The following is a 17,492-nucleotide window of genomic DNA, read 5'->3' as shown; positions in this document are numbered from 1 at the left end:
AGATCCCTTGAGCCTGGAGTTCAGGGCCAACCTGGGCAACATACTGAGACCCTGTGTCAAAAACATTAGGTCTGGGGCTGGAGATTTAGCTCAGTGGTTTCGCCGCCTGCTGCAAAAGCTCAAGGACCCGAGTTTGATCCCTGGTACCCAAAAACCCCCCAAAAAACATTAGGTCTGGAATGTACTTCAGGGACAGAACACTCACCTACCATGTGTAAGGCTCTGGGTCCTCAGCACCAAAAAATAAAAACAAGGCTGGATGTGGTGGCACAGGCCTGTAATCCCAGCACTTGGGAGGCTGAGGCAGGAGGATCCCCACAAGATGGAAGCCAGCCTGGGCAACACAGTGAGTCCAAGGCCAGTCTGCACCACAAAGTGAGACTCTGTGTCAATAAATAAATAAAATTTAAAAATAAAAGCAATAAGTAAAGAAGTACAAGTTTTTTTACAGAAAATAAAGAATAAAAATGAGAAAGAAATTTCTTCAAACTTACAGAGATAATCATTCTAAAATTATTTGATTATTTGAGACAGGATCTCAGATTGGTGATATAATTCAGTGGTAAAGCATTTGCCTAACATGCACAAGGCTCTGGCATTAGATCTCTAGCACTCCAAAACAAAACAAGACAAGACAAAGCACAGTACCATAATGTAGTCCAGGCTGGCCTTGAACTCTCAGGGATCCTCCTGCCTCAGCCTCCCAAGTACTGGGATTATAGCTGTGCACCATCATACACAGCATGCTTTTCCATTGGCTTTTTTTAAAAGACAAAATTATCTATAAATACTGTTTTTATAATCTGCTTTTGTACTTATAGCATGAATGTTTGGTTTATTTCAAAAAGCATCTTTAAGGGCTGAGAGTGTACAGCGGTAGGGCATACATTTAGCCTGGGCAGGATCCTGGGTTCCATCCCCCACACCCAAAATAACTAAGCGAATAAAACAACATTTTGTTATTAATAGCTATAAAGAATTCCATCACGTAGATGTGGATGTGGTTCAGTCTGCTCAACAAAGCCTCAGGGATAATTCCTTTGACTATGACCCACGTGGGCTAGAAAAGCAAAATTTCTTATAGGAATGGAAATAATACCAAATAACATGGTATCGATAATTAAGATGATTTTTAATTTTATTTTATCCCATAACTAATATAAATACCCTCCCCGAATCACAAGCAACTCTGGGCTAGGCATGACGGTGCGCACCTGTCATCCCAGCACCCTGGGAAGCCGAGGCAGAAGGATTGCAGGTTTGGGGCCAGCCTGGACAATTTAAGTGACTTAACGTGACCTTGTCTCAAAATACTAAAGAGGGGAGGGGAGTTCTGGGGATGTAGATCAGTGTGAAGGCCCTGGGTTCAAAAAACCAAATCAAAGCAAAACAAGAAACCAGCTCTGACCACACCCGCATCAGCTGGGTGAGGGTCTCAGTCTGGGAGGAGCTGCGAACCGCGGGGCTGCTTCACACCGGAAGTCAGGGAGAGGCCTCTCCGGCGGAGTGCTCACCTCGGGGAGGGCGGTGCCACGCACAGTGCCGGCCGCCACCCTGAGGACCTGCGTGTCTGACAACTTTCCTCACGCAGAGGCTTCCCCACGGCTGGGGACGTGAGATCTGAGAGCCCAGAGCGCTCGGGAAACTGCTAGGGGAGGACCGGGCACCCAGAAACGCCCCTCCCCAGCCTGGCCCCTGCGTCCCGGTCCCGAGGAGGGCTCTCTCCTCTCGGCGTAACCCAGGTGCCCTGGCCTCCCGCACCGACCCAGCCCTCTCACCCTGACCCCTGCTGTTGCAACTCAGCTCCCCGCAGGGGCGCCACCAGCTGCTCCCTCGTAGAAGGCGCTGTTTCCACCTCATTTGATCCCGGTACCCCAAAAATAAAAAGGGCCAGGGATTTAGCTCAGTGGTTCCGCCGCCTGCCTCGCAAGCACAAGGTCCCGAGGTGGATCCCCGGTACCAAAAATAAATAAATAAATGAATAAAATAAAAATAAATAAATATATTTTAAAGAGTCAGTTGTTCAGGTGAAGGGTTGAATTACATTTCCTGCACTGATCCCTCCCCCTTGGGCTCTGGGTTTATTGTGACCTCTGTTGTGTTTGTGAAAAGGTGTCTTGGCACTGCTTGCTGATGAAGGTTTGTGTGTTGGCCTCTTTTAAGTGCAAATGAATATCACAGTAGGCCGCTGCTGCGGTTGCCTCCCAGACCCTTACCCTGCCTCAGCTCGGGCCCTGCCTGAATCTGGGTGATCCCGTGGCCCGGATCTGTCACCCTACCTAAGTGGCTTTTATGATGGCCAAATCTTCAGCACAGCGGCAATCTTCCCCAATCTATCTACTGCGGCACTTGCTTCTTTTTATCTTATTCTTTACTTTTTAAAAAAGTTGGATATGGAATCCAGGGCCTCACACATGTTAGGCAAGCACTCTACCACTTAGCCCCTTTGATTTTTAATTAATTTATTTATTTTTAAATTTGGACCGGGGATCGAACTCAGGACCTTGCACTTGCAAGGCAGGCGCCATGCCACAGCTATATCCCTGTACCTGATTTTTTATTTTGAGACAGGCTCTCACTGAGTTACCCAGGGTGGCCTCAAACTTACAATCCTCCTGCTTCAGACTTCTGAGTAGCCAGGATTATAGGTGTGCACCACCGTGCCCAGCGTCTTTGCATCTCTTAGTGTCCAGCCACCCCAGCTCACAAGCCTCTCCTAAACATCCCTTGCGTGCAGGCCACGGTAATCTTTGTTAGTGTCACTCCACTTGACCTCAGTGGGCTTTCCAGTCTCCACTTGGCAAACATATCTATGGTTTAAAAGCTGGATGAAATGTCACACCATTAGCTGAGCATGGTGGTGTGTGCCTATAATCCCAGCATTCTAGGAGGCTGAGGCAGGAAGCTCACAAGTTCAAGCCTAACCTGGTTAATTTAGCAATTTAGCAAGAGTCTCTTGCAAAATAAAAACAAAAGCCAGGCGTGGTGGTGCATGCTTGTACTTTTCTTGGGAGGCTGAGGCAGGAGGATTGCCATGAGTTCAAGGCCAGCTTGGGCTACATAGTGAAACCTTGTCTCAAAAAAAAGAATAATAATAATAAAAAAAAAGAATACTTAGTCCCATTATGTTGTCTTTTTTTTTTCTTTTGAGACAGGGTCTTAAGTTAGCCTAGAACTCACTGGGTAGTACAGGCTAGCCTTGAACTTGCAGCAATCCCCCTGCCTCAGCCTCCCCAGTGCTGGGATCACAGGCATGCGCTACCAGGCCTGGTTTGTCTCACTATGTTGCCAAAGCTCACAAACACTTTCAGAATGCCCTTCGTGGATACAACTCTGGCATTTTTAGTGCTTTGTTTTTAGCATCTTCCATAGTAGCAGATAAATTTCATTTATTCAGCATGTATTGTGCACTTCTCTGTTCCAGGCACCATGCTGGTGTTGAGTGAAAAATAAGGTAAACCAGACATTTACTCTCTTCAGGGCTTCTGTTTGGCAAGGGTGGTAAGAGGCAGATACCCACTGTGAGGCAAGATTAGAAGATAACGTGCCTGAGGTTAGCTTTGATTTTTGGAAAAAGCCAAGTGCTTTGGTTTCAAGTCTCCCAAAGCAACATGGTGAATGGGAGAGCTCCAGCAACATAAATGTTCAAGCCAGTTTGTTTTGAATGGCTTCAAACAGGAGCCCAGGTATTTGTAGCACCCAGCTTCCCCTAAATTCATTTGGCCTGCTGGCTTAAAACCCAGACTTTCACTTTATGGTAACACTGTTCTGTACTGAGTCCAGCTAAATTTTTTGGGGGGGTATCAGGGATCGAACTCAGGACCTTGTGCATGCGAGGCAGGCGGCGGAACCACTGAGCTAAACTCCTGGCCCTCCAGCTAAATTTTCGCTTTGTTTTATTTAGAGACAGGGTCCCACTATATAGTTCAAGCTAGCTCTTTATGGGTGTGTAGTGGGGATCCAACTCAGGACCCTGTGCTTGCAAGGCAGGTATGGTGCCACTGAGCTAACTCCCCAGCCCTAGTTTAGGCTAGCTTTGAACTTGTGGGAATCTACCTGTCTCAGCCACCTGAGTGCTGGAATTACACGTGTAAGTCAGCATGTCTGTCTGGGAACTATTTATTTATTTTTATTTGAAATACTAGGAACTGTATCCAGAGTCTTTTCACTGAGCTCCCTGGCCATGACTATTATTATAATTACTACTATTATTATTACAGCACTGGGGATTGAAACCAGGGCCTTTGTACTGAGTCACAGCTCCAGCCCCTTATTTTATTTATTTATTTTTGATTTTAATCTTTTGGGGGGACAGGGTCTCGAGATGTAGCCCAGGCTGGCCTGAACTGTCCTGCCTCAGCCTCTTCAAGTGGTGGGATCACAGGCCTGCGCCACCAGGAAGGGGCGCCCAGCTGCCTTAGAAGCTGTCCAAGGGCAGGTGCTGAGGTATTCTCGTCCGTCCTCACAGGGCACGCGTCTCACACCAAGAGCGACTTGGGTCTTGGCAGGGACAGCCCCGCGATCCCGAGCGCCCGGCCCTCAGCCCGCGCAGGCCGCGCCCCTCGCCTCCGGCTGAGGCCGAGCTGGGCAGGGCCGCGGTCAGGTGAGAGGCGCCCGCCGGCGGCCGCGCGTCGCCGTCCGTCCGAAGGCTCCTCCCTCCGCGGCGGCGGCGGCATCCAGGCCGTGCTGAGCGCGCCGGGGCGGGGCGCCCGCCGGACCCAGCCCGAACCCGGGCCGGTAAGGCTGCGAGCGCCGGGCCGCGCCGCGCCGCGCCGCGCCGAGGTCGTCGGAGCGGACGGGTCTGGCTGAGGAGACGGCCGGAGTGGACGTGAGTGCCCGACGGAGCCCGGCCGCGCCTTCGAGCCCTCGCCAGCAGCCGGCTGCGGCCCGGAGTACGGGCCGCGGAGTGCGGGCTCCTGCGGGGCCGGGCCGGGCCGAGCTCCCCGCTCCAGGCCGGGGTGGGAGGAGGAGGAGGCCGGGCGCAGCGGCTCGCCCGCGCGTGCGTGGCGGGATTCACTGGGGGTCAGTGTGCGAGCGAGGGTCTCCTCGGGGAGGCTGCCGCCCGGCGCGACTCGGGCTCCAACTCCGACTGCTGCCCTCCGCCCCCCTGTGTGCGCGGGCCCTCCGCTGCAGGAGGCGCTGTCCACGCCGCCTCTCTCTCCGCAGCTTCCCTCTAGGCAGAGCGGAGTCTCTTCCTGCCTGGAATAGTTTCTAGGACATGCGGGCGGAAAGGTGAAGGAAGCTGAGACCGTTGCCTTTAGATGCTGGGCTGGTTGTTGGGGTTGAGGGGTTGGTCGTCCCTGAAAGAAGGGACCACTTTGAACCTTGAGCTGTAGGTTTGCCTGAAGACAAGCAGGCTTCTGTGTTACCAGCCTGATGACTCTTACAGGTTCAGGTCCTGGGAGTTGAGCAGGCCACTGAGAAGGTTCCCTCGGTAGTTTTCCTTTCTCTTTTTCTGGTGCTGGGGGGAAGCCAGGGCTTTCGACCGGCTGGAAAAGACGTCTGCAACGCCAGGCTACGTCTCCTCCGGTTCTTTACCCTTTGCTCTCCTCGGGGAAGCATTGCGAACAGCTCATTAGTGCCAGCCTACGAGGCGCAGGTCACCTCTGATTCCTTGTTGTGTCCAGGAGAGGGGCAGGAATGACGGTGTGTGGTGAGTGATAGTGCTGCGGGCAGACAGGGATGGGGCTCTTCCTCCAATCCCGGAAGCCGATGTGGATAGATACGGATGGTGTTCAGGTCTGCTGGGAAGGAACGACGAAGCCTGTCGGAGGGCTGGGGACCTGCCCTGCTTCCCTGGCCACCCTGAGATGGGGGTTCCCAGCCTCCCAGCTGCCTAGCCATATGGGCAGTGGCCTAAACACACCACTGATGGAGCAGAAAGGGCACAGGTCCTGGGCACAAATCCTGATAGTTAACACCTTCAAGACCTTCACTCCTTAGCCATAATAATACCCAGCCAGAACGTTTGTTGTGAAAACTCACTGTGCAAAGCACCTACTAGCTTCATGCTCTCTTTTCCTAGGGATGAGTAGATGGTTTTGGAATGACTTGGGTGCCACTATCTTGTGGCTCGGTTAAGATTTTGGGAGAGATTTTGGGAGGCAGACAGCATCCTGTGCTCAGCTGCTGTCACAGTGGGATCTGCAACTGCCAGGCAGGAAGGGGCCAGGAGCTGTTCCTCACACCCTCTCGGCACCGTGTTTCTCCCCCACGTTCTGTGTTACTTTACCTGGTGGAGATTTTTTTCTTTCTGTGGTGGTGGTATTAGGGTTGAACCCAGTGCCTTCACAGAGAGCTACATATCCCTGACCCCTTCCGAGTTTTCATTTTGAGCCTGGTCTTGCTGAGTCACCAGTTGGCACAGGCTGGTCTGGAACTTGTTTGTGATCCTCCCGCCTCACCCTCCAGTCTTTATTATTGTTGTTGTTTGTATTTGTTTTGTGCTGGGGATTGAACCAGGGCCTGGCTGGCCTAGGCTTTGCCACACCCGCAGCCTTCCCTCTTTGTAGACCTGGGACGCACTTGTCATGTCGTCTTGGGCTCCCTTCTGGAGTCTTGTGGTGACTGTCCCAAAGGCCTAACTGTTGCCAAGCTTGTAGCTTCTCATTCCTGGGGCAAGTGGAGGACACCTGGTGCCTGGCCGTGGACCTTGCTTTTCTTGCCGCTGAGGCCAGCCTGGTGGCAGTTGGAGACTCAGGCTTGTGAGAGTGGCTTACCTCGCCTGTCTCCCATGCCCCATGACCTTGTGTTGGCCGAGGTTAGCTCCCTTTAAAGCTCTGAAATTGGAGCTGAAACAGCTGCTCTCTGGCAGTCGCCCATCCCAGGGTGTCACCAGCCAGGGGCCCAGGTAGAGGTGGGGGCGGGGAGCCACAGCTTCCAAGTTCTGTATTCAGACTCATGTTGCCTTGACCGCTGCTAAAGGGACAGTTCTTCCCTTGCTTTTGGCTTTCCTGCCTGGATGTTGGAGAGATTCTGATCACACCTGTGTGCCTGCCCTGGGGCCTTCAGATGGTAGGGACTGGATCTCCAGACAATTCCCCACCAGCATTCCAGGCCACTCTGTGGCCACACCCTCATGCCGGGTGTGTGTGTGTGGACAGCTCCCCGGAGAGGTAGCCTGCTGGGCTGCACTCCCTGGGGAGGGAGCGGGTGGGCAGGCGGCCCCAAGGGTGGGGACTCACTTCCTCCCACCCAGACTGCCTGGAAACAATGGACAGAGGACTCACTGGCCGGAAAAGGGAGCTGGGCCAAGACTGGTGACCCTCCTGCGGGATGAGACTGGATCCGGTGGAGTGCTGGGGGCAGTGCACAGGGCCCAGGGGAGGGGCTGATGATCAGGGTGGGCCTCAGGGTGGCCTCTCCTCCCCAGGGAACCGGGAAACCTGAGCTCCAGGGCCCAGAACTGGGCTGAGGCTCTGCTCTGTGTCCTACTAGCGAAGGCCTAGTGGTGTCCGCTGGCCTCCACTCACACCCAGCTCACTCCAGCCAGCTCCATGTTGCCTTGTCCTCCTCTCTCCAAGCCCTGGGGTGTCTTCCTGAGCCGCCCTGGCCAGGCTGAAAGGCTGTGTGGCTTCTTGGCTGCGCCCCATCTTGGCACTGAGCCTGCGTAAGGTTGATGGGGAAGCAGAGTTGTGGGCTGAGCTCGGGGTGGGGAGGGCAGGCCTGGGGCAGGAGACTTCGATGCTGTCCTGTAAGGGGTGCCCGTTCTGTGAGAGATGAGGGGCGCTGCACTTGAGCAGTAGCAGTTGTGCAGGCTGCTTTGCCTGGGTTCCAGCTGGGGTGGGTCCCTAGAGCAGCCAGACAGCCCTGCCAGGTCCTGGAAGGCCATCCCAGTGGATTTCTTCACGGGGCTGGAAGTGGCACACTGCGAGCTTCATTTGCTCCATTGCCTAATTCCAGGTCAGATTTTTCTTTTCTTTTTCAGTGCCAAGGATCCAGCTCAGGCTTCGTGCATGCTAGGGAGGTGCCTGCCACTGAGCTACATCACTAAGGGATTGCAGCTCTGTCGGGTCAGTTTTTGGTGTGTTTTGTTTTGAGACAAGCCCTCACTTTGTAATTCAGGCTGGTCTCGAACTCTTGGTGATCCTCTTGCTTCAGCCTCCTGAGTGCTGAGATTACAGGTGTGCACCACTATGTCCAGCTGGTCAGATATTTGAACAAAAAAATGTGTGAAGACTTTGAAAATGAAGCCAAAGTGGAGTTATTCTACCAAGTCTTTGGGAACAAAACTAATTTGGATGGAGGAATATTCAGCAGCTGTTTTCTTTTTCTTTTGCCATGCTGGGGAGTGAACTTGGGGCCTTTTGAGTGCTAGGCAGGTGCTCTTCCTGAGCTGTACTCAGCCCTTTGGGAAGGATTTCGGTCTCGTGATTCTTGGGAACAAGAGAAGGGTGCTCTGGTGAGCAGCTGTGAGTCGGATATCCAGCTGGTTGAACGGTCACCCCAAGTGTGGATAGTGCGCTGGTGGCACCCGGGGAACCCCAGGGCCGCACCGCAGGGCTTGGCTTTGCTTTCTGTCTGTGCAGTGAGTGCCGAGAGTTGCTCGCTTCGGATGACAGGACCTGGGTTCCAGAGTAAGCAGATGGATGAACTGAAATATTGTTTTGTATTAATTCTTGTTAATTGTATTAATTTTAAGAATTAATACAAACACATTGTAGAACATTTGGAAAAGAAAGAAGTTCATGAAGAAGAAAACCAAATGGTACATAGTAGCACAACTCGGGGACAGGCCGAGTGTGGTGACGTCTTGTTAAGGAAAACAGTGAGCACTGCGACACTGGCCACATGAGCACTATGTGTGTCCTCGAAGGTGGGGACATCCTGTGCTCTTAAGGACTGAGCTTGGTGGGTGTACCTAAGTGGTAGAGTGCTTGCTTAGCATGGGGGAAGGCCCTGGGTTCAATCCCCAGCATTTCCAAAAAAAATAAAAGAAAAAAGAATTGAGTTGTTATTCTATGATGGTGTCCTCCCCCACTCCCCACCATACTAGGGATTAAATCCAGGGTCTTTCACTGAGCTACATCCCGGCCCTTTTTAGTTTTTACTTTGAGACCAGATCTCACTAAGTCACTAAATTGCTCAGGCTGGGCTTGAATTTGGTGATCCTCCTGTCTCAGCCTCCCAGAGCGCTGGGATTGCGGGTGTGCTCTGCCATATCCTGCCATGGCAGGTGTCTTTAGCAGAAGGTGGATGAGGGTTATCATTTCGAGAAGGTAGGCCCTCTTTTCAGCAATAGCAGATTGGGTCTGATTGGTCTGAAGTTACTTCATTATGTGAGACTACAAAGAACCTGTGGGACAATGTGGAGCTTGTTGGGGGCACTTTGGAGGCATTGCACCGGGTGGAAATTGGACTAGATGAGCTCTCGGGCCTCTGCTCCCTCAGTCCTACGGTCGGGTCTCTCTGCAGGTGAAGTGGATGATGCTTGAGGTATTTCCCCACCTCGCTATTCTAGGATTCCTGCTGGAGGGAGGTAGAGCTAAGCTGGCTTCAGCAACGAGACAGTCAGTGTCTGAGCAGGTAGAGGAGGGTGGGGGGATGCGGGGTTACTGCCGCCTTTGTATGAGCCAAAGGAGCAGGGCACTGGGGACAGGCTGCAGCTTGGTCTTCCCTTTCTTTCTTTTTCTTTCCAGGCTGGCCTTCAACTCATAGTGATCCTCCTGCCTCAGCCTACCCAGAGCTGGGGTTACAGGCATGCGCCACCATGCCCAACTGTACCTTGGTCTTGCCGTGAACTTGGGGGTTGGGGAAGATGACCCCCATACAGAGTAGTAGCAGTGAGTATAGACTCCAGAGGGCTAGGGGGACAGCTCAGGGTAGATGCCTTCCTAGCATGTGGAGGCTTTGGGTTCCACCACTCGATTAAAGAAGAAAAGGCCTCAGGTTTAGCTTAGTGGTTCCGGCACCTGCCTTGCAAGCGCAAGGTCCTGAGTTCGATCCCAGGTACCAAAAAAAAAAAAAAAAAAAAAAAGAAGAAAAAAGTAAGCCAGATCATATGTAGATTTGTTATCTAAGAGCCACATTTAAAAATGAGCCAGGTGTAGTGGCACATACTCCTGGCACTGGAGAGACTGAGTTTGAGGCCAGCCTGGGCAACTTAATAAGACCATCTCAAATAAGAAATAAAACAGGGCTGAGCGGGGCCGGGGATTTAGCTTGGTGGTTCCACTGCCTGCCTTGCAAGCGCAAGGTCCCAAGTTCGATCCCCAGTACCAAAAAAAACAGGGCTGAGGATGTAGATCAGTGGTGGGGTGCCTCTGTGTTCAGTCCTATGCCCCCTGAGCCCCGACAGGCATAAAAACTAGGGGAAAGGCTGGGTGTGGAGCTCGGTGGTAGAGCACTTACTTGGCATGTACAAGGCCCGGGGTTCCCTCACCAGCCACAGCAAGATAAATAAGTGAACCATCTAAAACACCAACTTTCCACAAGGAATGTAATCATGTACTGCAAATATGTACTAATAAAAATAGAAACTGAAAAAACAATTGGAAAACAGTAAAACGCCTGGTAAAATGAACTGAAATACTGTATTTTACCTGCTGTGATATTATGATCTTGACAGCTTACAGCTCTTCATAGACAGTGCTGGCAATCTTGTGTGCATTGCACACCTAGGAGCACGTCTCAGTCTGGAACGGGAGGGGCTGCCAGGCATGGACTGGCTAGGAGGGAGTCAGCAGGGGTGTTTTGGGTCAGAGTGGATCCCACCGAAGGTCCAGGGGCTTTCGGTCATCAGCAGAATTTACTGAGCACCTCAGCCAGGACAGAACAGTGCCTCTGAAAAGCCAGCGGGTGGGGCAGGTGCTGGCCTGGCCCTGTGCAGGCTGGGAGCTGTGCTTTCCACATGCGGGACTCAGGTTTTCCCAGGGCTGCCGATGCTGGCTGCCCCCAGCACCCTGCAGGCTCCTGGTGGCTTCCAGGGCTGTGGGCTCTGGAGGCTCTGGCTTTGCTGTTTGCTTGCGGTGTTCCTGTCCTGGACTATATAGTGAGACCCTGTTTCAAAACAAAACACCATGTAAAGGCGATCATACAATTGGGTGGCTTTGGGGGTTCACTGGCGTGATGTCTTTGAGAATCACTGAAATTGTTATGCACGTAGACAGTCTGTTCCTTTTCTTTGCTGAGTAGTATTCCACTACTGTGTACAGATGTCCCACAGACCATAGTGTTTCTCCTACCCTGGTGGAAAGATGTGGAAGCTGTTTCCAGCCTCTGTCACTTCTAGTAAACCTGTTACCACATTATTTATATTTTTGTGTGAACACAGACTTCCATTTCTCTTGCATAAATACCTAGGAGGGGTTGCTGGGCCACATGGTACCCGTGCTTTTAATATTTTAGGAAACTGCCATGCTGTTTTCCAAAACACGCCATTTTGCATCCCCCAACACCTCAGGGGAGTTCACTGCTGCAGATCCTCACCTGGGCTCTGTGTTCTAGGGTTGTTGTTGAATTTTTTTTTTTCCTGGCACTGGGGATTGAACCCAGGGCCTTCATACTGAGCTACAATACATCCCTACCCTTTGAAAATATTATTTTGAGACAGAATCTTGCTAAGTTGCTAAATTGCCTAAATTGGCTGGATTTGAACTTGGGATCCTCCTGTCTCAGCCTCCTGGAGTGCTGGGATTATACGTGGGCAGCTCCACACCCAGCTGTTTTTGTTTTTCACATTGCCATTCTGGTAGCTATATACTGCTTTCTCATTAGCCTTTAATTTACATGTTCCTGAGGTGAGAAGGATATTTTCACATGCCCATTTGCATCGGCATAACTTCCCTGGTGACATACCTATCCTGCTCTTTTGCCCAGTGTTTTCTTCTGTTTGCACGCTCTTTCCTGTTCGAGCCCTTTGTTGGGTGTGTTAGGTACAGTGTTTTGGAGAATGTTTAATTTATTTTATTTTATTTTTATTTTTTGTGGTACTGGGGATCGAACTCGGGTCCTTGTTCCTGTGGGGCAGGCAGTGGAACCACTGAGCTAAATCCCCAGCTGGAGAATGTTTATTAAGATGCTGGGGCGAGGAGCCCAAGTGGTTTCCTCCCCTGAGCCAAGGTCTTCCTCGAGGGCACAGTGGCTGGGGCTGGGGCATGGACGTCTAGAGGGCCCTGCAGGAGGAGGATGAGGCTCTGCCTCCCTGACCTGCTCCCATGCCCCTGCCCAGAGCTTGCCCCGGAGGCGAGGCCCCACTGGCATCTGTTTCCAGGCTCCTCTCTGGCGGTGCGACCAGCTGGGCCAGGCTGAGTGGCCCCACCTGGAAGGGCCAGAGCCTCTCCCTGCCGCCCCTCTGCCCCCATTTTGAGCCTTCTGCGCAGCTTGGTGTCCGCAAAGGCTCCAGAGGCCAGTGAATCAGCTTTGAGACCGGACTTCCCTAGGACAGGGTGCTGAAAGTGGCACCAGCTGGTTAATTTCATCCTCTGGCCTCTCAAGTGCTTTCATGACTGGTGGTGCAGGGACTTGAACCCAGGGCTTTGCCAGTACCACCGAGCAGTTCGACCCTCACAGCCCAACTCTGGCTTTATTTGAGAACCCTAAAGAAAGGCCCCCAGGAGACTTACTCCGTCTACCTCCCCACATTTTTTCTTTTAATAGACTATATATATGGTGGAAGAATCAGGCAGAAAGCATAGAGTGTCTGTATCCACCCCTTCCTCATCTTGTAGTGTGATGCATTTTTACAGTTGATGAGCGGGTCCTGACACCTGATTATCCTCCGCAGTTCACACGGGGTCTCTCCAGGCAGTGCACATCCCATAGTTTTTCATTTTGGACAGTGGCATGTTCCTGCCACACGGTATCATACAGAATGGCTTCACTGCTCAAAAAATCCTGTTTGATTTGGAGGTGCATCTCTAGGATGTAGCACTTACTTAACATGCCCAAGGCCCTGGGGTCAGTTCCAACACCACAGTTAAAAATTAAGCCTCCATGTTCTCTTCATCCCTTCTCTGGTCCCCATAAGATGTTTCCATTATCTCCATAGTTCTGTCTTCCCCAAAATTCGCTACCATGGAGCCGTTCGGTGTGCAGCCTGTCAGAAGGCTTTGGAGCCCAGCGCCAGGCAGCTGCGGTTCCATCATGCCCGCTCATGGCTCGAGAGCACCCTTGTTTTTGCCAAATGATACCCACTCTCCCACCTTCGCTTTTATTATTTGCCAGTGGAGGCACCGAGGCCCAGGGAGGGCAGTGCCCGCTCAAGGGGCACCACCGCAGGGCTGAGCTTGGAGTCTAATTCGTCCTCCCAAACCTGTTCTGAGGCCACTGCTGGATCCTCACACAGCTCAAGCCAGGGGTGGAGCAGGGTGGAGACCCCCATGCCATGACCCACTTCCAAATATTAGGGTGAGGCCCTGGCTGGGGTGCTGAACTGGGGTGTGTCCTTGCCTGGCCCCTGCCCTGGGCCCGTACCACTTAGGAATCTTATCTCCTCCACAGCCCTGCGTCTCTGGGCACTTCCGAGGCCTCAGCACCTGGTTGCTCCTCTCCCCTCCGCGGCCTTCCTTGCCTTCTCCATACCTCTGCTAACAGCACACCAATGACCTCAGTGTATGCAGAGCTGTAGCAGGCTGGGCCTTGGGGTCTTCGGATTGAGTCTCTGTGTTTATTTAGTTTTAGAGGCAGGGTCTTGCTGTGTTGCCCAGACTGGCCTTCAGCAACTCCCACCTCAGCTGGGACAGTAACAGCTGCCAGGGGGTCGGGTTTGTGATTGAACCGAATTCTTTTTTTTTTTTTTGGTACCGGGGATTGAACGCGGGTCCTTGCACTTGCGAGGCAGGTGGCAGAACCACTGAGCTATGAACCAAATTCTTGAGCATGCCTGTTGGGTAGGTTGGGAGGACACCGAGGTTCAGGGAGGCCCAGCAGCTCGCTCAGAGCTCCCAGCCTGTGGTGGGCCGGCAGGGTCTGAGCCAGGACAGTGCAGAGCTGAGCACTGGACCTCCGTGCTGTGGATCCTCTCCACAGCTCTGTCCCAGCGACCCGTTTCCTGGAAGGGTGTGGTTCCCCCTGCCTCCACTCCCACCAGGCAGCTGGCCATGGTCAGCTTCATGTGTCGGGGTGTGGCACACACCCGCCTTAGGTCCCTTGACCCTGATGTGGCTGCGCTGCACTGCACAGGTCTGTTTTTTTGCAGTGCCGGAGCTGGAGCCCAGCGCCTTGCACTCGTGAGGTAAATGTGCTCTACCACTGGGACAGCCCCGAGTCCAGGCCTTAATCGTTTTTGAGAGAGCTGCTCATCTGGCCTCCTGCAAGCCCCAGCCCAGTCTTCTTGAAGTCTGGGGGTCAGCTTTTTCTGGCCCTTTCTTCGAGGGCTTGCCCACCTGCTCCCTCGGGGACTCACCCTTCTGAGACTAGGAACTTGCTGTCTGGTGTCCTCTCATTTCCAGCTATAAACAAGCTCCTTTCCGTTGTCCCCTCAATACTGGGGCCAGATCCACTGCAGTTCTCTGTCCATCATCTTTTTTCCCTCTGTCATTTTCACGCTTTTAAAAGCATGTAAAATATTCCTAACAGTTTTCCATCATAACCATCGTCAGGTGCCCAGTTCAGGCGCACCAAGTCCACCAGTGGTGTGCAGCCACCTCTCCGTGCATCTGTGGGACTTTCTCACCCTTCCGGAGACTGCGCATTAAATCACCACAGCTCCCGAGCGAGAGCTGCTGTTCGCTGTCTGTCAGCGCAGCCTGGCCAGTCAAGCCCTTCACGAGGAGCCACGCAGGTGAAGTCTTCCCACCTCGTAGTGTTTTCGGGGTCCGTCTGTGTCGGAGCGTCGCCCAGAATGTCCCTCCTCCCTCAGGCTGACCCCAGACAACACTGCCTCTCTTCATAGTTGATGGACAGTGAAGCTGTCTCCACCTTTCCACTGTCCTGGGACCTTCTGCCATTTCTCTCTCCCCTGGGTGTGGTTTTCCTAGGGCCTCAGCCTCACCATTCAACTCCTCCCTATCCCGAGATACTATTTGCCTGGAGTGGTCTTGCATTACCCTCCCTAGGTCCAGGTGATTCTTGTTATTTGTGGGTTTGTTTTTTGTTTTTGAGGGAGTCTCACTAGGTACTTCAGGCTGGCCTTGAACTCACTAGGTAGCCCAGGCTGGTCTTGAACTCGTGGTGATATTCCTGTCTCAGCTTCCCAAGTCCTGGGATTATAGGCATGTGGCACCACACCTGGCAATTATGTCTTATAAAGTCACTGCAAACACTGAATTAGCAAATACCAAGGCTGCTCTAGGAAAAACACAGGGTTAGGTTCCTACAAGCCTCTGGTCACAAGATTTTGTCAGTCAGTTAATTAATTAGTTAATTAATTTTTGTCAGTCAATTTATAAACTTATTTTATGTGCTTCTGTTCCAAGACATATTGTTTACTATGCATCGTTTTGTTTTTGTTTTTTGTTTTTGGTACCAGGGATGGAACTTGGGTCCTTGTGCTTGCGCAGCAAGCGGTGAAACCACTGAGCTAAATCCCCAGCCCACGACCCTTTTTTTTCTGGGTACGGGGATCAAACTCCAGACCTTCCACTTTCGATGCAGGCAGCAGCACCACTGAGCTAAATCCCCAGCCGCATCATAACCTTTTTGAAGTTAGGAATCATAGACAGCACTTTGCTTGGGGCCTTTTTATTTTATTTGCTTTTAATCTCTCTGTCTCTCTCTGTCTCTCTCTATCTCTATCTATCTCTATCTATCTCTATCTATCTCTGTCTCTCTATCTGCAGTACTGGGGCTTGAACCCGGGGCCCTGTAAATGCTAGGCAAGCACTGTCACTGAGCTTCAGCTCCCCAGCCCTTTAAAAATTCTTTTAAATTTTTGAGGCAGGGTCTTGCAAAGTTGCCAAGGCTGGCCTTGAACTTGTGATTCTCCTGCCTCAGCCCCCTCGGTATCTTGGATGGTGTGTGCACCATGTCTGACAATTATTTATTGCTTGTTGTTAAAGTGGAGGTTTAATTGGTACAGGGCTATGTGTAATCTCACCCTAAAAAGGTTAACCCATCCCCTTGTCTCTGAAAGGCAGTATTCTGTGAAATTTACGCGATAGGATATAAGACAGCTATCCCAGCTACAAAGTGAGAAATTAAAAAACACACCAAGCCTGGTACATTTCCTGTGTTGATGTTAGGACTTCATTAAGTATTATAATTTTTAGTCAAATGCTGGGTTTGGACTAAAAGAATCATTTTACTAAATGTGTAAAAAAAATAAAGAAGCTTAAAGAATGTGTGCCCTGGGGCCATTTTAAACAAAAAGCACTCAAATTTTAAAAACGTGGTCCTAAACCTAGACAGACCACAAAAGGAACACTTCCTACAGTGCAGGCAGGGCCCACCAGAGAGGGTGGAGGGCAGCCTGCCTCATCCTCCCCTGGTGGCAGCTCTGATCCAGCTGGTCAGCAGGAGCCCCATCTGGGAGTGACCCCCTGTGCAGCTGTGTCCCTGGGTCCAACCCACTGCACACCCACAGTACTGTGTTGAGAGAACTGGGTCTGTACTGAGAGCCATTAGCTCACAAACAATGATATTCCAGCTACTTACATGGCATTTACCTTGTGTTGTGTTATATATTACCCGGAGACGGCGTAAAGTGTGTGGGAAAATGTGCATAGTTATATGCAAATACTATGCTATTTCACTTATTTATTTATTTATTTATTTATTTACTTTTGTACCAGGGATGGAACTCAGGACCTTGAGCTTATGAGGCAGACAGGGGAACCACTGAGCTAAATTCCTGGCCCTATTTATTTTGTTTTGTTTGAGACAGGGTCTTGCTTTGTAGCCCAGGCTGGCCTTGAATTTGTGGTGATCCTCCTGCCTCAGCCTCCAAAGTGCTGGGACTCCAGAGTGCTAGGCATGTGCCACCACACCCAGCTTACTGTCCTATTTTATGCAAGGCACTTGGGCATCCTTGGCTTTTGGTGTCTTCTGGAGTTTTGGAAACAGTGCTTCCCAGAAACTGAGGGAGAACTGCGTTGATTCTGAGCCTGGAAATGTTTGCAGATAGGGAATCTGTGAAGACTGATGGCCGATCCGGGTTCTCGACTTCCTGGTGACCCTGGACACCTTCAGCCATGCACAGGGAGGGCAGTGAGGGCGGAGTCGGGCCTGGCGTGACTTGGGCCCATGCCTGGTGTATAGCCGGTACTCACAGGACTGTGAATGCAGGAACAGGAGACACCACTCCTCTCCGCACGCTGTGCAGGAGCATCTGTGGGGGGTTTCCCCGGAGGAGCCCCCTCTCCCTAGGGACCCACCCCAGGGAAGGCAAGGGCATGGGCTGGTGGTTGACTGCAGGCTGCCTGGGCCCAGCCTCCCTCCCAGAGACGTGTGTCCCCTGTGCCAACCGTGACTCTTCGTGCACCCCCTCGAAGGGCTTTGATCCCTCACCTGCACCTGGAGCCCTGGCCCCTCCAAGACCCCTCTGCCCCTCCTCCTCTCACACAGGCCAGGAGTGGTGGGCCCTGGCTGAGCCCCCGGAGGCCACTGCAGCTGCT

At 52.0% G+C, this 17,492-nt stretch overlaps 1 protein-coding gene across 16 annotated transcripts in view; it reads left to right on the top strand.

The window, feature by feature from the left end:
* The first annotated feature begins 4,676 nt into the window (after positions 1–4,676).
* The window catches only part of Tead4 (TEA domain transcription factor 4), a 53,832-nt gene continuing 41,016 nt past the window's right edge, over positions 4,677–17,492 (top strand). For 6 of the 16 annotated variants that reach the window (XM_087213577.1, XM_013067331.3, XM_087213578.1 and 3 more), the window contains exon 1: positions 4,677–4,828. Coding sequence is in view for 7 of the 16 variants with exons in the window: in XM_087213573.1 (XP_087069699.1) it covers positions 9,758–9,782 (25 nt within the window). In the remaining 9 variants the exon portion in view is untranslated. Of the gene's footprint in view, positions 4,829–9,638; positions 9,783–17,492 lie in introns of those variants that run through there. The other 10 variants (XM_087213574.1, XM_087213572.1, XM_021248074.2 and 7 more) reach the window with 8 other exon arrangements.

Source organism: Heterocephalus glaber, unplaced genomic scaffold (genome assembly GCF_053883595.1).
Source record: "Heterocephalus glaber isolate CG9 unplaced genomic scaffold, H.glaber_assembly_v1.0 deba00001444, whole genome shotgun sequence".
Lineage (NCBI taxonomy): Eukaryota > Metazoa > Chordata > Mammalia > Rodentia > Bathyergidae > Heterocephalus > Heterocephalus glaber.
This window is presented reverse-complemented; position numbering and strand designations above follow the sequence as displayed.